The 15787-nt window shown below is 40.7% G+C and overlaps 1 protein-coding gene across 1 annotated transcript in view; it reads left to right on the forward strand.

Moving 5' to 3' along the window:
• The window catches only part of Ctsk (cathepsin K), a 19298-nt gene extending 8794 nt beyond the window's left edge, over positions 1-10504 (forward strand). Inside the window, exons 6-8 of the mRNA XM_008827077.3 lie at positions 6901-7066; positions 7537-7642; positions 9666-10504. Coding sequence (XP_008825299.1) covers positions 6901-7066; positions 7537-7642; positions 9666-9765 — 372 coding nt within the window. The 3' untranslated portion in view covers positions 9766-10504. The remainder of the gene's footprint in view (positions 1-6900; positions 7067-7536; positions 7643-9665) is intronic.
• The last annotated feature ends 5283 nt before the right edge of the window (positions 10505-15787 follow it).

A 15787-nucleotide genomic window follows, 5' to 3' on the forward strand; every position in this document is an offset into this window, starting at 1 on the left:
AGTGAATGAGAATCTCAGCACTAGGGAGGCAGAGGCAGGTGGATCTCTGTGAGTTCAAGGCCAGCCTGGTTTACATAGTGAGTTCCAGAACAGCTGGGGCTACAGGGAGACCCTGCTTCAAAAAGACAGAAAAAAATTTTTTTTTTCAGATAGTATCTTGCTGTGTAATCCATGCTATTCTCAACTAGCCTAGTCTGGCCTTTTCTTTCTTTTCCTTTTTTTTTTTTGAGATAAAATCTTATGTAGTCATCCTCCTGCCTCCACCTTCCAAGTACCATAATCACATGGCTGTCTTGATTTTTTGGGGGGGTGGTTTCTTTTTTGAGACAGTCTCCCTATAGCCCCAGCTGGCCTTGAACTCGCTATGTAGACCAGCCTGGCCTTGAACTCACAGAAATCTACCTCCCAAGTGCTGGGATTAAAGGCATGTGCCACCTTGCCCAGCCTGTCTTCCTTCTTAATTCCCAAGTTCAAGTTTCAAATCTGAGAGGATTTGGGCATTTAAACAATCATACCACCCACATATCTCTGCCTTGGAGCTAAAAAGAGGAAACATTATCTCATAAACCTCTAAGCAGGTCTCTAGAAATCTCTCCTAAATTCCTTTTTCCTGTAAGGAACCCACAGATCCACCATGCTATTTTAAAAAAAATACTTTATTATTTTTATTTTATGTGTATGGGTGTATTACGTGTGTGTGTGTGTATGTGTGTGTGTGTGTGTGTGTGTGTGTGTGTGTGTGTGTGTGTGTGATGCAATGCCTGCAGAGGTCAGAAGGCATCGGATCCCCTGGAACTGGAGTTATGGGTGGTTTTTAGCTGCCATGTGGGTACTGTGAATCAAACCCAGTTTCTCTGCAAGAGCAGTCAAAGCCATCTCTCCAGTCCCCAACCCTGTTATTTCAATGAATAATGTAATCTTATTTTGTCTGATCTCATGAGGGTTGGGGAACATTCAGCAAATTATGTAAGCCTAAATGCTAACATGTAGAAAAAGGAAAAAAGCAAGTTGTTTCATATTTATTATAATTTTTAGAAATAAAGAACTAACTCATTTCCTGATATATTATTCTTTAGTAATGGAGATAGAGATCTTTCTTATCTAAAGAGAAGAGCACCTGAGAAGGTTTTAACATTTAGAAAATATTTTTATTTATGTATATGTATGTATATATGTGCCTATTGTGTGGGTGCCCACTGAGGCCTGAAGAGGAGATTTGATGTCATAAAGCTGGAGTTACAAGTGGTTGTGAGCCATCCAAAGTAGGTGCTAGGAATAGAACTCTAGTCCTATGGAAGAGCAGCAAGTGCTCTTAACCATTGCGCCATCTGTCCAACCCCTCTTTCATAAACATTTTTAGTACATTTTCCTGTGTGTGTGTATATGTGTGTGTGTGTATGTGTATGTCTGTCTGTTTGTGTGTCTGCATATCTGTCTGTGTCTGTGTGTATGCTGCCTCAGTACATATGAGGAAGTCAGAGGAAAGCCTTTGGACAGCCTGCAGAAGTCAGTTCTCTCCTTCTATGTGGGTTCTGGAGATGCAGGCCATCAGGCTTAGTGGCAAATGCCTTTACCTGCTGAGTCATCTCACTGCCCCCCCCCCATTTTTTGTTTTGTTTTGTTTTGTTTTGTGTGTGTGTGTGTGTGTGTGTGTGTAAATGTGTATGTACACATTTGTATGTGCACATGTGTATATGTGCATGGAGGCCAGAAAAAGGCATTTGTGGGAGGCTCAGCTTGCTACATGGGCGCTGGGCTTTGAATTCTACTCCTCATGATTGTACAGCAAGCACCCTTAACCTCTGAGCCATCTATTTTTTGTTTTGTTTTGTGTGTGTGTGTGTGTGTGTGTGTGTAAATGTGTATGTACACATTTGTATGTGCACATGTGTATATGTGCATGGAGGCCAGAAAAAGGCATTTGTGGGAGGCTCAGCTTGCTACATGGGTGCTGGGATTTGAATTCTACTCCTCATGATTGTACAGCAAGCACCCTTAACCTCTGAGCCATCTCTCCAGCCCCGTGGTGTTTTTAATATAGATGAGACTAGTAGGGAATATTAGAAGTCTTTGTGATAGGGACCTTTGAAGGAATAATAGCAAGTTTGAATAATAAAAATATCGGATAATATTTGTAAGCAATGTGCTTAGCCTTTTTCAATTTCCATAACATAACACTGTAAGGTAGACTTACATTCAAATTCATACTGCAGTATGTAGCAAAAACAAGATTTAAAACATTTTATTATTGTGTGTACATGTGTATATGATTTGTATGTGCAAAATGCAGGTGTGCATGTGCCACAGCATGCATGTAAAGGTCAGAGGACAACTTTCTAGAGTTGTTTCTCTCCTCCATTGTGGTCCTAAGGATCAAACCCAGATTGTCAGACTTGCTTGGCAAGTGTTTTTACCTGCTTAGCCATCTTGCCATCTCCCCAAACAAAATTTATCTATCAGGTTTGTTTATGTGGTACAAACTATGTACAACGATGTAAGAATTTTATACTAGGAGACCTTGTGTGGTGGCACATGCCTTTAATCCCATCACTTGGGAGCCAGAGGCAAGTGGATCTCTGTGAGTTCGAGGCCAGCCTGGTCTACATAGCGAGTTCCAGGCCAGCTGGGACTACAGGGAGACCCTATCTCAAAAAAAAAAAAAAAAAAGAAATAAAAATAATTTTATACTAGGATATATTACTTTGGTACAGAATTATCTGATTTGGGGAATATATGTATCTTTGGGGGAGTCATTTTGAGACAGGGTCTCCCTGTAGCCCTAGCTTGTCTGGCACTTACTGTGTAGATCAGACTGGCCTCAAACTCACAGAAATCCGCCTGCCTCTGCCTCTTGAGTTCTGGGACTGTAGGCATGCACCACCACACCTGGCTGGGAATATATATACCTTTAAATTTACTATATGTTGTCAATTTTTTTTGCCAAAGTACTTGGAAACATTATATTCCTACCTTCAGGTTAGAATAAATCCCACTGATTCATCTCTTTATCAGTTTATTTCTTGGGCCATTATATTTATTCTTTCAAAATGATGATGAAGGGCCCAGTGTCAACCCTGTATTCAGCACATGGGATATGGAAGCAGGAAGATTAGGAGTTCAAGGTCATCTTCAGCTACCCAGTGAATTTGAGGCCATCTTGAGCTACATGAGACCCCATCTTGTAAAAAGCCACCAAAACAAAATAAAATAGTGTGATGAAGGAGAGCCCCTCTGTACAGACCTTAGTCTGCTGCCTATTGATTCACTGGCATCACTAAAAGTATAGGTTGAGTTTCTGATTCACCAATTAAAGATATATATTTAAGAAAAGTACTGAAGCCAGGTGTGGTGGCACATGCCTGTAGTCCCAGCACTTGGGAGGCAGAGGCAGGCAGATCTCTGTGAGTTCAAGGCCAGCCTGGTCTACATAGTGAGTTCCAGGACAGCTCAGGCTACCAGGAAACCCTTCTCAAAAAGACCAAAAAAAAAGAAAAATACGGAAAAAAAACAATAATGAATTACTTAACAATTGATAGCTTGCATCATTTATGCAACACTACATTAGTTTGTTGAGAAACAGTTTAATGAACTGCTCAGAAATTCTGAATAACTTAAGTGAAAATTATAAAATATTTGAGGCCCTATTTTCAAATAAGAGGAGCATATGCCTGCTTACTTCCTTTCTCCTTTCCCTCAAATAGTCCCCTGACATTGTAAGCAATATGCAATGGTTCTGGTCTCATTGTCAATTAAAATGAAGACATGTTCCGTTCAATAATATTCTGAATCATTTTAAAAGATTTTATTTATTTTAATTTTTTAGTTGATTTACTTTATATATATGAGTGCTTTGCCTGCATGTATGTAAGTATACCTGTGTCATGCCATGCCCACAGAGGCCAGAAAAGGACATTGAATCCCTTAGAACTGGAGTTAAAGATGATTGTTAGCCCCTGTGTGGGTGCTTGGAACTGAACTGGGGTCTTCTGCAAGAGCAGCCAGTGCTCTTAAAGGCTGAGCCATCTCTCTAGTCCCAGAGATTTTATTTATTATTTATTTATTTATTTATTTATTCATTCATTCATTCATTTTTTGAGACATTTCAAAAATTCATTCATTATTATTTCTCTCTGTAGCCCCAGCTGGCCTGGAACTTGCGATGAAGACCAGGCTGGCCTCAATCTCACAGAGATCTGTCTGTCTCTCTCTCTAAATGCTGAGATTAAAGGTGGGTGTTCCCATGCCTGGCACATAATAAATTTTACTCTAATCATAATGCAACTTTTTGAGGTTTTTTTTGTTTTTATTTTTATTTATTTGTTTGTTTCTGTTTTTCATGGTCTCACTATATAGTCTGGCTGGCCTGGAACTTGCTCAGACCAAGGTAGTCTCGAAGTCACAGCGATTGGCCTGCCTGTGCCTTCCAGGTGTTGGGACTAAAGACGTGCCACCACGCCTGGCTCATAATGCAGTTTTGTTTCTTGTTTGTTGTGACAAGGTCTCATCTAGCCCAAGCTGGCTTCAAACTCTCTATATAGTCTCATCTAGCCCAAGCTGGCTTCAAACTCTCTATATAGCTGTGGAATGGCCTTGAATTTTTGATCCTCCTGCTTTCACCTCTCATTGCTTGAAATATAAGCATGTATGCTACCATGCCTGCCTTTTATAGTGGTGAGGATCTAACCCAGGGCTTCTTGAATGCTATACAAGCATTCTACCAGCTGAGCTACTTTCTCTGCCCCATGCAGGTTATTCTTTTTATTGTTGTGGTTTATTCTTTCATGATATGCACATGTATAATGTAGTTTGATTCTTTTTTATCCTTCTCCCTCCCATCAAGGCTCTTTTTTCTTTCCAACAAGTTCTCCTTCCTACACAGTTACCCTCACAACAGTTAAGCCACTATTGCACTAGTAGGCATATCTTGCCTGACAGGTTGGTATTGTAGCTTTATGTATTCACATCTGGGTAAGACTGCTTATGACTTTTCTCTCCGAACACCCAGCGAGAGGAAGTGCCATTTCCTGATACTCTTTTGAGTGCATTCACAAAATACTTTATTTTACTTGTAGATTTGTGCTTTTACTTTTTTAAGGAGATCAAGTCTCCCTACAGAGCCAAGGCTTACCTAGAACTTGAAGGTCTTCTTGCCTCAGAATGCTGAGATTGCAGGGGTAACTTTACAGCTGGCTGATCTGTGCAGTTTTTAGCACCAGGGTCACATGGCAGAAAACAGATTTTGCAACATTAGTAAGACAGCAAACCACCATAACCTCAGAATATCACATCAAATGCTGCCAGTACTGTTCATATTTAGAGATGTAGTCTTCCTGTAGACATAACTTTAGGATTAAGAAGGTCTAGTCCATAGGAAAACAGGTTGCCACAAAGAGCATACCACCTTGACCACAGCTATCCTTAGACTCATAATGCTATTGAGACTCAGAGTTGGAAGGTCACAAGCTAAACTGCTTAGTTGCTAACTTATTTTAGTATCATGTTATGTGCTTTTATTTTTGACTCTTGATGAAAGTACAAGGTCCAGCCAAAACTCTGCCTCATATTAGCTTCTCTGAGATGAATACAGAAATCTCAGGTCATCTTTCTAGCTGAGCTTTGACACTGGCAACCTCCATCCAGAGTGCCTTCCTGTCCTCTGAAACGTATATATACTACATAGGCAAAAGATATATGCCTTAGCCAGGCGTGGTGGCAGAGGCAGGCAGATGTCTGTGAGTTCAAGGACAGCTGGGGCTACAGGGAGACCCTGTCTCAAAAAAACTAATAAACAAACAAAAAACCCAACAAAAACAACAAAAGATATATCTCTTAAAAAAAAAAACTCTTAGTTTGAAAGAAATTTTTTTTCGCCCTATTCTTCATTAGTAAAAACAGTCTCACAAGATGGGAGGAGTGGCACCTGTTTGTAATCCCAGCACTTGGTAGGTAGAGGCTGGATGGTTGGGAGTTCAGGGTCATTCCTGGCCATACAGTGAGTTCAAGGCCAGCCTGGGCTACATGGTACACTGTCTCAAAGAATAACAAAACAAGAGCTGGAGGGATGACTCAGTGGTTAAGAGCACTGGCTACTCTTGCAGAGGACCTGGGTTCTGTTCCTAGCCCCCACATGGCAGCCAACAACCATCTATAACTCCAGTTCCAGGGGATCTGACATCATCCTCTGGTCTCCACGGACATTGCACGCATGGGAGCACTTACGTACATGCAGGCAAAACACTCATACACATAAAATAAAAATAAATACATTAAAAAACTTTAAAGCACAAAACAATAAAAAGAAGAGGGGTCAGAGCCTAGAGAGATGGCTTATCGGTTAGGGTGCTTGCTTTTCTTCCAGAGTTCCTCACCCACACTGAGTAGCTCACAACTATCTGTAACTCCAGCTTCAGTGGTTCACATGGCCTCTTCTGGCCTCTCCAAGCTTCACACACACACACACACATACACACACACACAGAGAGAAGGAAAAGAAAACAAAGGAAGAAAGGAAGGGAAAAGAAAAACCCAGTGTCTTGTTTCTGGAACTGACATGAGTGTTAGAAGGCAGGGAATCACTCGACATGATTCTTTTCATAGTTTTGTTTTTTGTTTTATTTTGTTTTGAGACAGAGTCTTATTACATAGCCCAGGCTGGCCTTGAATTCATGGCAGTCCTCTTCCTTCATCCTCTCCAGTGTTGGTGTTACAGGCGTGCTGCCGCACACCTGGCTTCTTTTTTATAGTTTTCTAACATGATGAGGTATAGCAGACCCTCTGTAAAGACTCTAGTTTCTTGCCTCTGTTATTTCACTGACATTGCTTAAAACATTGGTTGAATTTCTTACCAATTCATTGCCAATTTATTTATTCTAGTCCTTTTCCACCCTTGCTTTTTTCCAGGATGAAAGTTGTATGTATAACCCAACTGGAAAGGCAGCTAAATGCAGAGGGTACAGAGAGATCCCTGTGGGGAGTGAGAAAGCACTGAAGAGAGCAGTGGCTCGAGTGGGACCTGTCGCTGTGGCTATTGATGCGAGTTTGACTTCTTTCCAGTTTTATAGCAAAGGTAAGAACCTCTTCCTGCAAAGCACCATTTATGTATGTATGTATGTATGTATGTATGTATGTATGTATGTATGTATGGATTTCTTTTTTTGTTTGTCTTTTTGAGACAGGGTTTGCCTGTAGCCCCAGCTGGCCTGGAACTCACTATGTAGACCAAGCTGGCCTCAAACACACAGAGATCCACGTGCCTCTGCCTCCCAAGTGCTGGGATTAAAGGCGTGTGCCACCATGCCTGGCCAAAGCACCCTCTTTTGAGATGTGGGTGTGGCATCTTTTTGAAGGGGACTGAGAATTTTCAGTGCCTTGTTTTCATAGTCAGACTCCATCTGGTAGAAACTGGCTGCTGCTGCAATGCAGAGCATCTTATAGTAAACCCTCCTGACTAAGGTAGAATCTAGTCTCCTGGACTAGAGATCCCACAGAGCCACTCTTCCACTGCAGAAAGCCTCAACTTGATATTTTGTTTCCTAGGTGTTTACTATGATGAAAACTGCAACAGTGATAACCTGAACCACGCTGTGTTAGCAGTGGGCTATGGGATCCAGAAGGGAAACAAGCACTGGATTGTTAAAAACAGGTAATAATGAGAACACTACTTTTGTCATTTCATCACCTTTATAACACTGAGCCTCGCGTCCAGCTCCCCAGTCTTTCTTTTTTTCCTTCCCCCTGATCAAGAAAAAATTGTTTCAGGCTTTACACTTCTGCTTTCCCTGTTGGAGGCTCATAATTAAGAAGCTGGCAGGAGATGGCCAGACAATAATATTCAAAGTATATGCTGCACAGCTGCTCCCTGTACAAAATGCTTAGTCATATATACAAACAAGTGAACAAATGGCAGTTCAGTGATCTCACAGCTCAGTAAGGCAGACTTAGCTATAATTTAATAGCACAAAGAACCAGCTCTTTTCCTCTGTAATCTCTCATCCATCTCAACCATGCTGGTTACTCCTGCCAGCTGAAGCTGAAACTCTGTATGCATAAAGCTCATTTAACCTGATGTTTTTGTTTATTTGGTTGGTTGATTTTGATTTTTTTAAGACAGGGTCTCATGTAGCCCATGCTGGCCTTGACTTCAGGGTATAGTAGAGGATGGTCTTGAACTCCTCAACCTAATCTTAATCTACTTTTCCAGATCTATCTCCCACTTTGTCATTCACCCTGTTTTTTAAGTCACATGATCCCAGCATCTTTTTCCTGTCTCTGTCATCAATTTCATATCCTTCCATTAGCCTCCCATAGCTATGAGTCCAAATTGTACCCATCTTTTGGGCTTAGTCTCAAATACTACCTCTTACATCAAGTACTTTTCATCTTATTGATCAAAAGCAATCTCTGGTACTTTTGAGACTGTCTTAGTTTTTTTTCCTGCTCTCGACATTAAATATTTTTTGTTTCTTATTTTTTCTTTTGGGGGGAGCTTTTTGAGACAGGGTCTCCTTGTAACCCCAGCTGGCCTGGAACTCACTATGTAGACCAGGCTGGCCCTGAACTCACAGTTCAGGTCCACCTGCCTCTGCCTCCTGAGTGCTGGGATTAAAGGCATGCACCCCCACACCTGGCTGACATTAAATATTTCTTAGAAGAGTAACTTAAGGGAGAAAGGGTTCATTCTGGCTCATAGTTCAAGGTACAGTCCATTGTCACAGGGAAGTCCAGGTAGAAGGAGCTTTGAAGCCACTGGTCACATCCCATCCACAATCAGGAACAGAACAATGAATACATGTTAGTGCTCAGCTTGCTTTCTCCATTTTAGACAGTCAAGGATCCTCTGCTCAGGGAATGGTCCTGCCTACAATTAAGATGAGTTCTCCTACATCACTTAACATAATCCAAATGATCCCTCAGAGGCCCACCTCCCAGGTGATTCTAGATTCTGTCAAGTTGACAGTTGACACTGTCACAAAATCTGTATAGCATTATGCATTCTTTCCACTTCTTGACTTTAAAGATAAACCATTTTGAATGCCATCAGCACCTGCACGAGTAACTTTTACAATATGGACATAATATGGACTAAAGACTTTTACCTAACCTTGAAACCAAAAAGTTACTGCTTATAAAGTAAACAAGTTCACTGACCCATGTGTTCCTCCTGTGACCTGGGCATATGACCTTACTCCCCTAAGGATCCCTCCTTGTCTTCTACCCAAGACAGTTTATGAATGTATGTGTGAATGCTGTACATATCAAAGCAGTGAAAGCAGTGTACTTATCTCATTGAAAGCAATGAGAGAAACTGAGGTCTGTTTGTAGTTGTGTTGTGATATTCTAGGTCTAGTGATCAAAGGGCAAGATTCTTGGGTAAGGGAGGATCTTGACTTCTACTTCCCCATTTCATGCTGGAGATACTGTTTCAGTAAAAAGGATAAATGAAGCCCAGGCTTGGAAGCACAGTTCTGAAAACATCTGAAGGAACAGGTGCTCAGCAGTTCAGGTCTGCTCTTGGTCTTAAAATAAATGCTAAGTGTCAGGATGTTTCTTAGTTCAGGCCCAACTGTAATGTGGCTGAGTAATGCAAGTACGTAGCAAAATATAGCAACTATTTTGAAGAATATATAAACTAAGATACTAAGTATTTTTCTTGATTGATTCTACAGCTGGGGAGAAAGCTGGGGAAATAAAGGATATATTCTCATGGCTCGGAATAAGAACAACGCCTGTGGCATTGCCAACATGGCCAGCTTCCCCAAGATGTGATTCCAGTCAGCCAACCTCCTCTTCCATTCCTTCTACGATGGTGGTGCGATATAATGGTATACTTTGGAAGGGAATTGGTATACCATTCTTTTTTTTGATATTTTTTGAGACAAGGTCTCTGAGCCCAGCTGGCCTGGAACTTGCTATGTAGGCCACACTGACCTCAATCTCACAGAAATCTCCCTGCCTCTGCCTCCCAAGTGCTGGGATTAAAGTCGTGTGCCACCATACCTGGTTCTGGTATACCATTCTTGAAGATATGTTGATACTAAAATTGTTGAATTCCTCCACTTGTTGGTATTTCAAATGACACCTCTACTACTTTCCTTTTCTCGACACAAGGCCTTTTTTGTGTGTGTGTGAATTTCTGGGAGATGTAGATTAGTAAGGCTAAGATACCTGGTCACAGCCTGACCTTACTTTGTTTTGGAACTGATGCTATGCAGATAAATGCTGGAGATCTTCTGGTAAACTAGATTTTCATTCATTGGGATGACCTGGCTTTAACTACCGTAAAGGACAAAGGTGACCTGACTTCTCAATTTCCAAGTCCCTGTCTTCTATATCTTCAAGTAGACATCTCTATGTTTTTCACTCTAATTCACAAATATATCCATAATTCTTTGACAGATTTACATGATATAAGAAACGTGTATTCTTTTTCCTTCTTTGCATTTTTGAAATAAAGTGACTTGTTTATAATTTAATAAATAGTATTTCGTCCATATCCATGTTGGATACTGTGCTGGCCAGCATTTATTAACTACTTAGTGCATAAAAAGAACTGTACATTTCTTGGATTAAATGAATCTAAGATCTCCATATTTAAAGACGTGGGGACTGGAGAGATGGCTCAGTGGTTAGGAGCACTGGTTGCTCTTGCAGAGGACCCAGGTTTGATTCCCAGCGCCCACATGGCGGCTAACAACTGTCTGTTACTTCAGTTCCAGGAGATCCAATGCCCTCTTCTGACCTCCACGAGCATTGCATGGCATGGGTACACTTACATACATGCAAGCAATATACTCATACACATAAAATAGAAAAACAATATAGCTCAGAGGTTAAGAGCACTGGTTGCTCTGGCATAGGACCTGAGTTATATTCCCAGCACCCACATGGCAGTTAACTGTAACAATCTGTAACTCCAGTTCCAGGAAAGCCAATGCCCTCTTCTGGCCTTTTCAGGCATTGCATGATACAGGTACACTCACATACAGGCAAAACACTCATACACATTAAATGAAAATAAATAAATCTGGGAGCTGAAGAGATGGCTCAGCAGTTAAGATCACTGGTTGTTCTTGCAGAAGACCCAGGTTCGAATCCCAGCACCCACATGGCAGCTAACAACTGTCTGTAATGCCAGTCCCAGAGGATCCGACAGCCTTTTCTGACCTCCATGGGCATTGCAGGACACGGGTGCACTTACCTACATGCAGGCAATATATGCATACACATAAAAAAATTAAATTTTTTTTAAAAATTGAAAAGAAATCCAAACAATTTATAAAAAGAAGTCACTGTTACTGGATGTGGTGGTGCATGTCTTTAATCCTAGCACTCAGGAGGCAGAGGCAGATGGATCTCTGTGAGTTTGAGGCCAGCCTCATCTATATAGCAAGTTCCAAGTCAGCTAGGGCTACAGGGAGACCCTGTCTCAAAAAGACAAAAAAAAGTCACTGTTTATTGCATTACAATAACTTTTTTTCCCCGTTTTTTTGAGACAGGGTCTCCCTGTAGCTCCAGCTGGCCTGGAACTCACTATGTATGTAGACCAGGCTGGCCTTAAACTCACATGGATCCACCAGCTTCTGCATCCTGAGTGCTGGGATTAAAGGCATGTACCACAATGTCCAGCTTTACAATAACATTTTTTAAATCTCTAAAAAAAACAAATCTTAAGTCTTGGGCCTGGATAGATGATTAGGTGGTTAAGAGTACTGGCTACTCTTGCAGAGGACTTGGGTTCAGTTCCCAGCACCCACATGGCAGCCAACAACTGTCTGTAACTCCAGTTCTAAGGGATCTGAAGCTCTTTTCTGGCCTCCACAGGCTTTGTATGCACATGGTGCACCTGCATGCAGACAAAACATTCATACACATAAAATAAAAAATTTAAAATTGGGAAAAAAAGCAAGTCTCTTTCAAGATTCTTTTGTTTTGTTTTTCTTTTGTGGGGGGATAGTTTTGGGTTTTTTGTTTTGGATTTTTGAGACAAGTTTTTACTATGTAGCTCTGACTGGCCTGGAGGTCACTATGTATACTAGGTTGTTCTTGATCTCACAGAGCCCCTCCTGCCTCTGTCTCTGCCTCTGCCTCTGTCTCTGCCTCCTGAGTGCTGAGTCCAGTATTTTTTGACTTTTTGAGATAAGCCTCATATAGGAAAGGCTGGTTTCAAACCCACTATTGTGTCAGAGAATGATCATGAACTCCTTAGGAGGCTTTAAATTTTTTTTTTAGGTGCAGGTATTTTTATGTGCTGTTGGAGAACAAACCCAAAGTTTCATGCATGCTAGGCAAGTGTTCTGCCACTGAGCTATATCCCTAGCCCTTGCTATATGTATTTTTTCTACCGCCATTCAAGGGGGTAGAAACAGGCTAGATCATAAAGTCAAATGTGGTCTATCCGTACAATATTTTATTACTCAGCTATCAAAGGAATGAAGGTCTGAAATATGGTACAGCATGGAAAATCTTTCAAAATATTATGCAATGCCACAGTAGCTAGGCATGAAAGGACAAATAGTTTACAGGTCTCCTTATATGCAGAATCTAAAGTAGGCAAATGAGGAGGCAGACAGGAGAAGAAAGGTTCCCAGAGGCTGGGAGTTTAAGGACACAGGAAGAATCTCACCTGCCTCTGTCTCTGCCTCTGCCTCTGCCTCTGCCCCCTGATTGGTGAGTCCAGTATTTTTTGGCTTTTTGAGATAAGCCTCGTTTAGGCCAAGCTGGTCTCAAACCTACTATTATGTCAGAGAATGACCATGAACTCCTTATGGACACTCTAACTTTTTTTTTTTTTTAAATTATTTTATGTGTATGAGTGTTTTGCCTGCATGTATAAGTGCAACTGTGCATGTAATGTTCATGGAGGCCAGAAGAGGGCATCAGATCTCCTGGTACTGGAGTTATGGTCTATTGTAAGCCACCATGTGAATGATGTGAACCAAACCCAGGTCCTCTGCAAGAGCAGCTAGTGCACTTAACTTTTTCAGCCATATCTTCAGCCCCTTGGCTTTTTTTTATTTTCTACAGCCAAGATCTCACTATGTAGTGTAGGCTGGCCTCAAACTCTAGTTTTCTGCCTCCTAGAGTTGGGATTATATGTGTATACCACTATGCCTAAGCTTTAAATTCTTTAGTAATAGTTTCTAGCCAGTATTAATTCTAGACATACATCAGCATAACTTGTTTTTTCCATTTTCCACAAAATGAATATTTACTCTGTGTTATGTACTCTTCATTCTGTATAAAATATTTGGTGGGGGGACAGTTTGGAGAGATGACTCAGTGGTTAAGTGCTCTTGCTGCTCTTGCAGAGGACCTGGGTTTGGTTCCCAGCACCCACATTGGGTGGCTCACAACTGCCTGTAACTCCAGTTCTGGGGGATCTGATACTCTTTTCTGGCCTCCACTGGCATCTGCATGCACGTGGTATACATAAACTCATGCAAACACACACACATACACATAAAAAATAAAGTATACAATTAAAAAAATTATTTGTTTAATAACCACATGATTAGAAGAAGCATTTCATTACAGCATTAACATATTCAATTTCAGAGCAAAGATGCATCTCTTTGAAAATTGGCTGTAAATTTTTAGGTTCACAGTTGAATTAATACAGTTATACAATATTGAACTCAGTATAAACCTTGTAAGACATAATATTGAATGAGGTTTTAACCTTTAAAAAAGATCTCCAGGGGCTGGAGGGATGGCTCAGTGGTTGAGAGCACTGACTGCTTTTGCAAAGGACCCGGGTTCGATTCCCAGCACCCACATGGCGGCTACAAACTGTCCTTGACTCCAGTTCCAGGGGAATCCGAAACCCTCTTCTGACCTCTGTTGCATTGCATGATGCAGGTGCACTCACATACATGCAGACAATGCACTTATACACATAAGGTAAAACTAATAAAATATTTTTTTTAAAAATCTCGATTCCATTTTAAAATATACTGTTTCATACAGAAAAATTCATTTTTAATACTACTAACACTTAGATGTTTGCACATGTGTCTCTAATCTCTATGAATCTGATTATTACTAGTCACATTTGGTTACTTTCTGAGATCCTTGGCACCTAAACAGGGATATAAAGTCATCAGGTAGATTTAAGTGGTAATGTTTATCACCTCTACTAATCAACATGCTTACGGACAGTTGTTAGCTGCCTTGTGGTGCTGGGATTTGAACCCGGGTCTTCTACAACAACAGTCAGTGTTCTTAACCGCTGAGCCATCTCTCTAGCCCCTGAGCATGGATATTAGTAGAGGTGAAAAACATTACCATTGACATCTACTTGATGACTTTATATCCAATTTACATTTTTTTTAATGCCTATAAATGCTGGGCATGGTGGTGCATGGGACTAAGGAGTCCCAGAACTTGGGAGGCAGAGGCAGGCGAATCTTTGTGAGTTTAAGACCAGTCTGGTCTACATAGTAAGTTCCAGGACAGCTGGGGCTACAGGGAGACTCTGTCTCAAAAAGACAAAATAAAAATGTCTATGAATATTTATGAATTTGTAGTAAGCTATATATTAAGCCTAAGCAGTTGAAAAAATTAGTAAGACATGATCCTTGACTTCAAGAAAGTTATAGACTGCCAAGCATGATGGTATGTGCCTATAATCCCAATTACTTGAGAGGCTTAAGCAGGAAAGTCACTTAAGTCCAGGACTTTAAGACTGGAAAACATAGCCATACCTTTTCTCAAAAACCAAATAAATAAAAAAATTTAGAGAGTAAATAATATTGAAGAAACATTGAGGAGTTTATATTGGGTCTACTGGGAGTATCTAAAATAAACAATAAAACTGTTTTGTACAAAATTGTTTTAAGCCAGGCATGGTGGTACACACCTTTAGTCCCAGCACTCAGGAGGCAGAGGCAGGTGGATCTCTGTGAGTTCTGTGAGTTCGAGGCCAACCTGGTCTACATAGGTAATTCCAGGTCAGCTGGGGCTACAGGGAGACCCTGTCTCAAAAAGACCAACACCCCCCCAAATTTTTAAAAGGCCAGATATAGTGACAGCACTCCTATAATCCCAGGACTTGGGAGGTGAAAGCAGGAAGATCAGGAGTTCAAGGTCATCCTTGGCTAACAGTGAATTTGAGGCCATTCTGGGCTACATGAGAAAAAAAAAGTTTGGGCAGGAATGAAATAAAACTGGGATAATATCGATATTAGGATATTTTATTTTCATATAAAATTTCCAATATTTTAATGCTGTAGTATATCAGGTATTAAAGTATCAGCTCATTTCCTGGATGCCCACCTGTGCCGTCATTTGTGAAATCAATGCACATCTACACTTACAAGTGCTCTCCTCTGGTATTCAGAAATGATAACTGTTTCTTTTGTGTTTTCGGTAGTATTTTGGTTTTTCAAGCTATTTTCCATATAACAGGCTTGCCCTGATTTTATCATGGGTGTTTTACCATTAGTTAAAATGGTATTTAAATGTTTATTAAATTCTTTTCACACTTTGCGTAGTTTATGGCTGTGGAAAACCATATTTGGAACTCTTTACTATCACCTGTTGTCAACAGCCCTCAGGCTGTTCATAGAACCACACAGAATCCATACCAAAGGCTCAAGTACTTGGAACCTCTCTACCTATGTAGCAAGGAATCAGAACACTTTCCAAATCTTGATACTTATTTCTAATAAGTATTAGAAATTTCCCAATAGTCACAACAAGTGGTCATATTCAGAAATCTAAAACCATGCTTATTTCTCCTTTAAGGTTTGAACTGTTAGTTTTACATTTCAAAGGGATGCCCAATTAG

This window comes from Nannospalax galili, unplaced genomic scaffold (genome assembly GCF_000622305.1).
Source record: "Nannospalax galili isolate Female #2095 unplaced genomic scaffold, S.galili_v1.0 scaffold1212, whole genome shotgun sequence".
NCBI lineage: Eukaryota > Metazoa > Chordata > Mammalia > Rodentia > Spalacidae > Nannospalax > Nannospalax galili.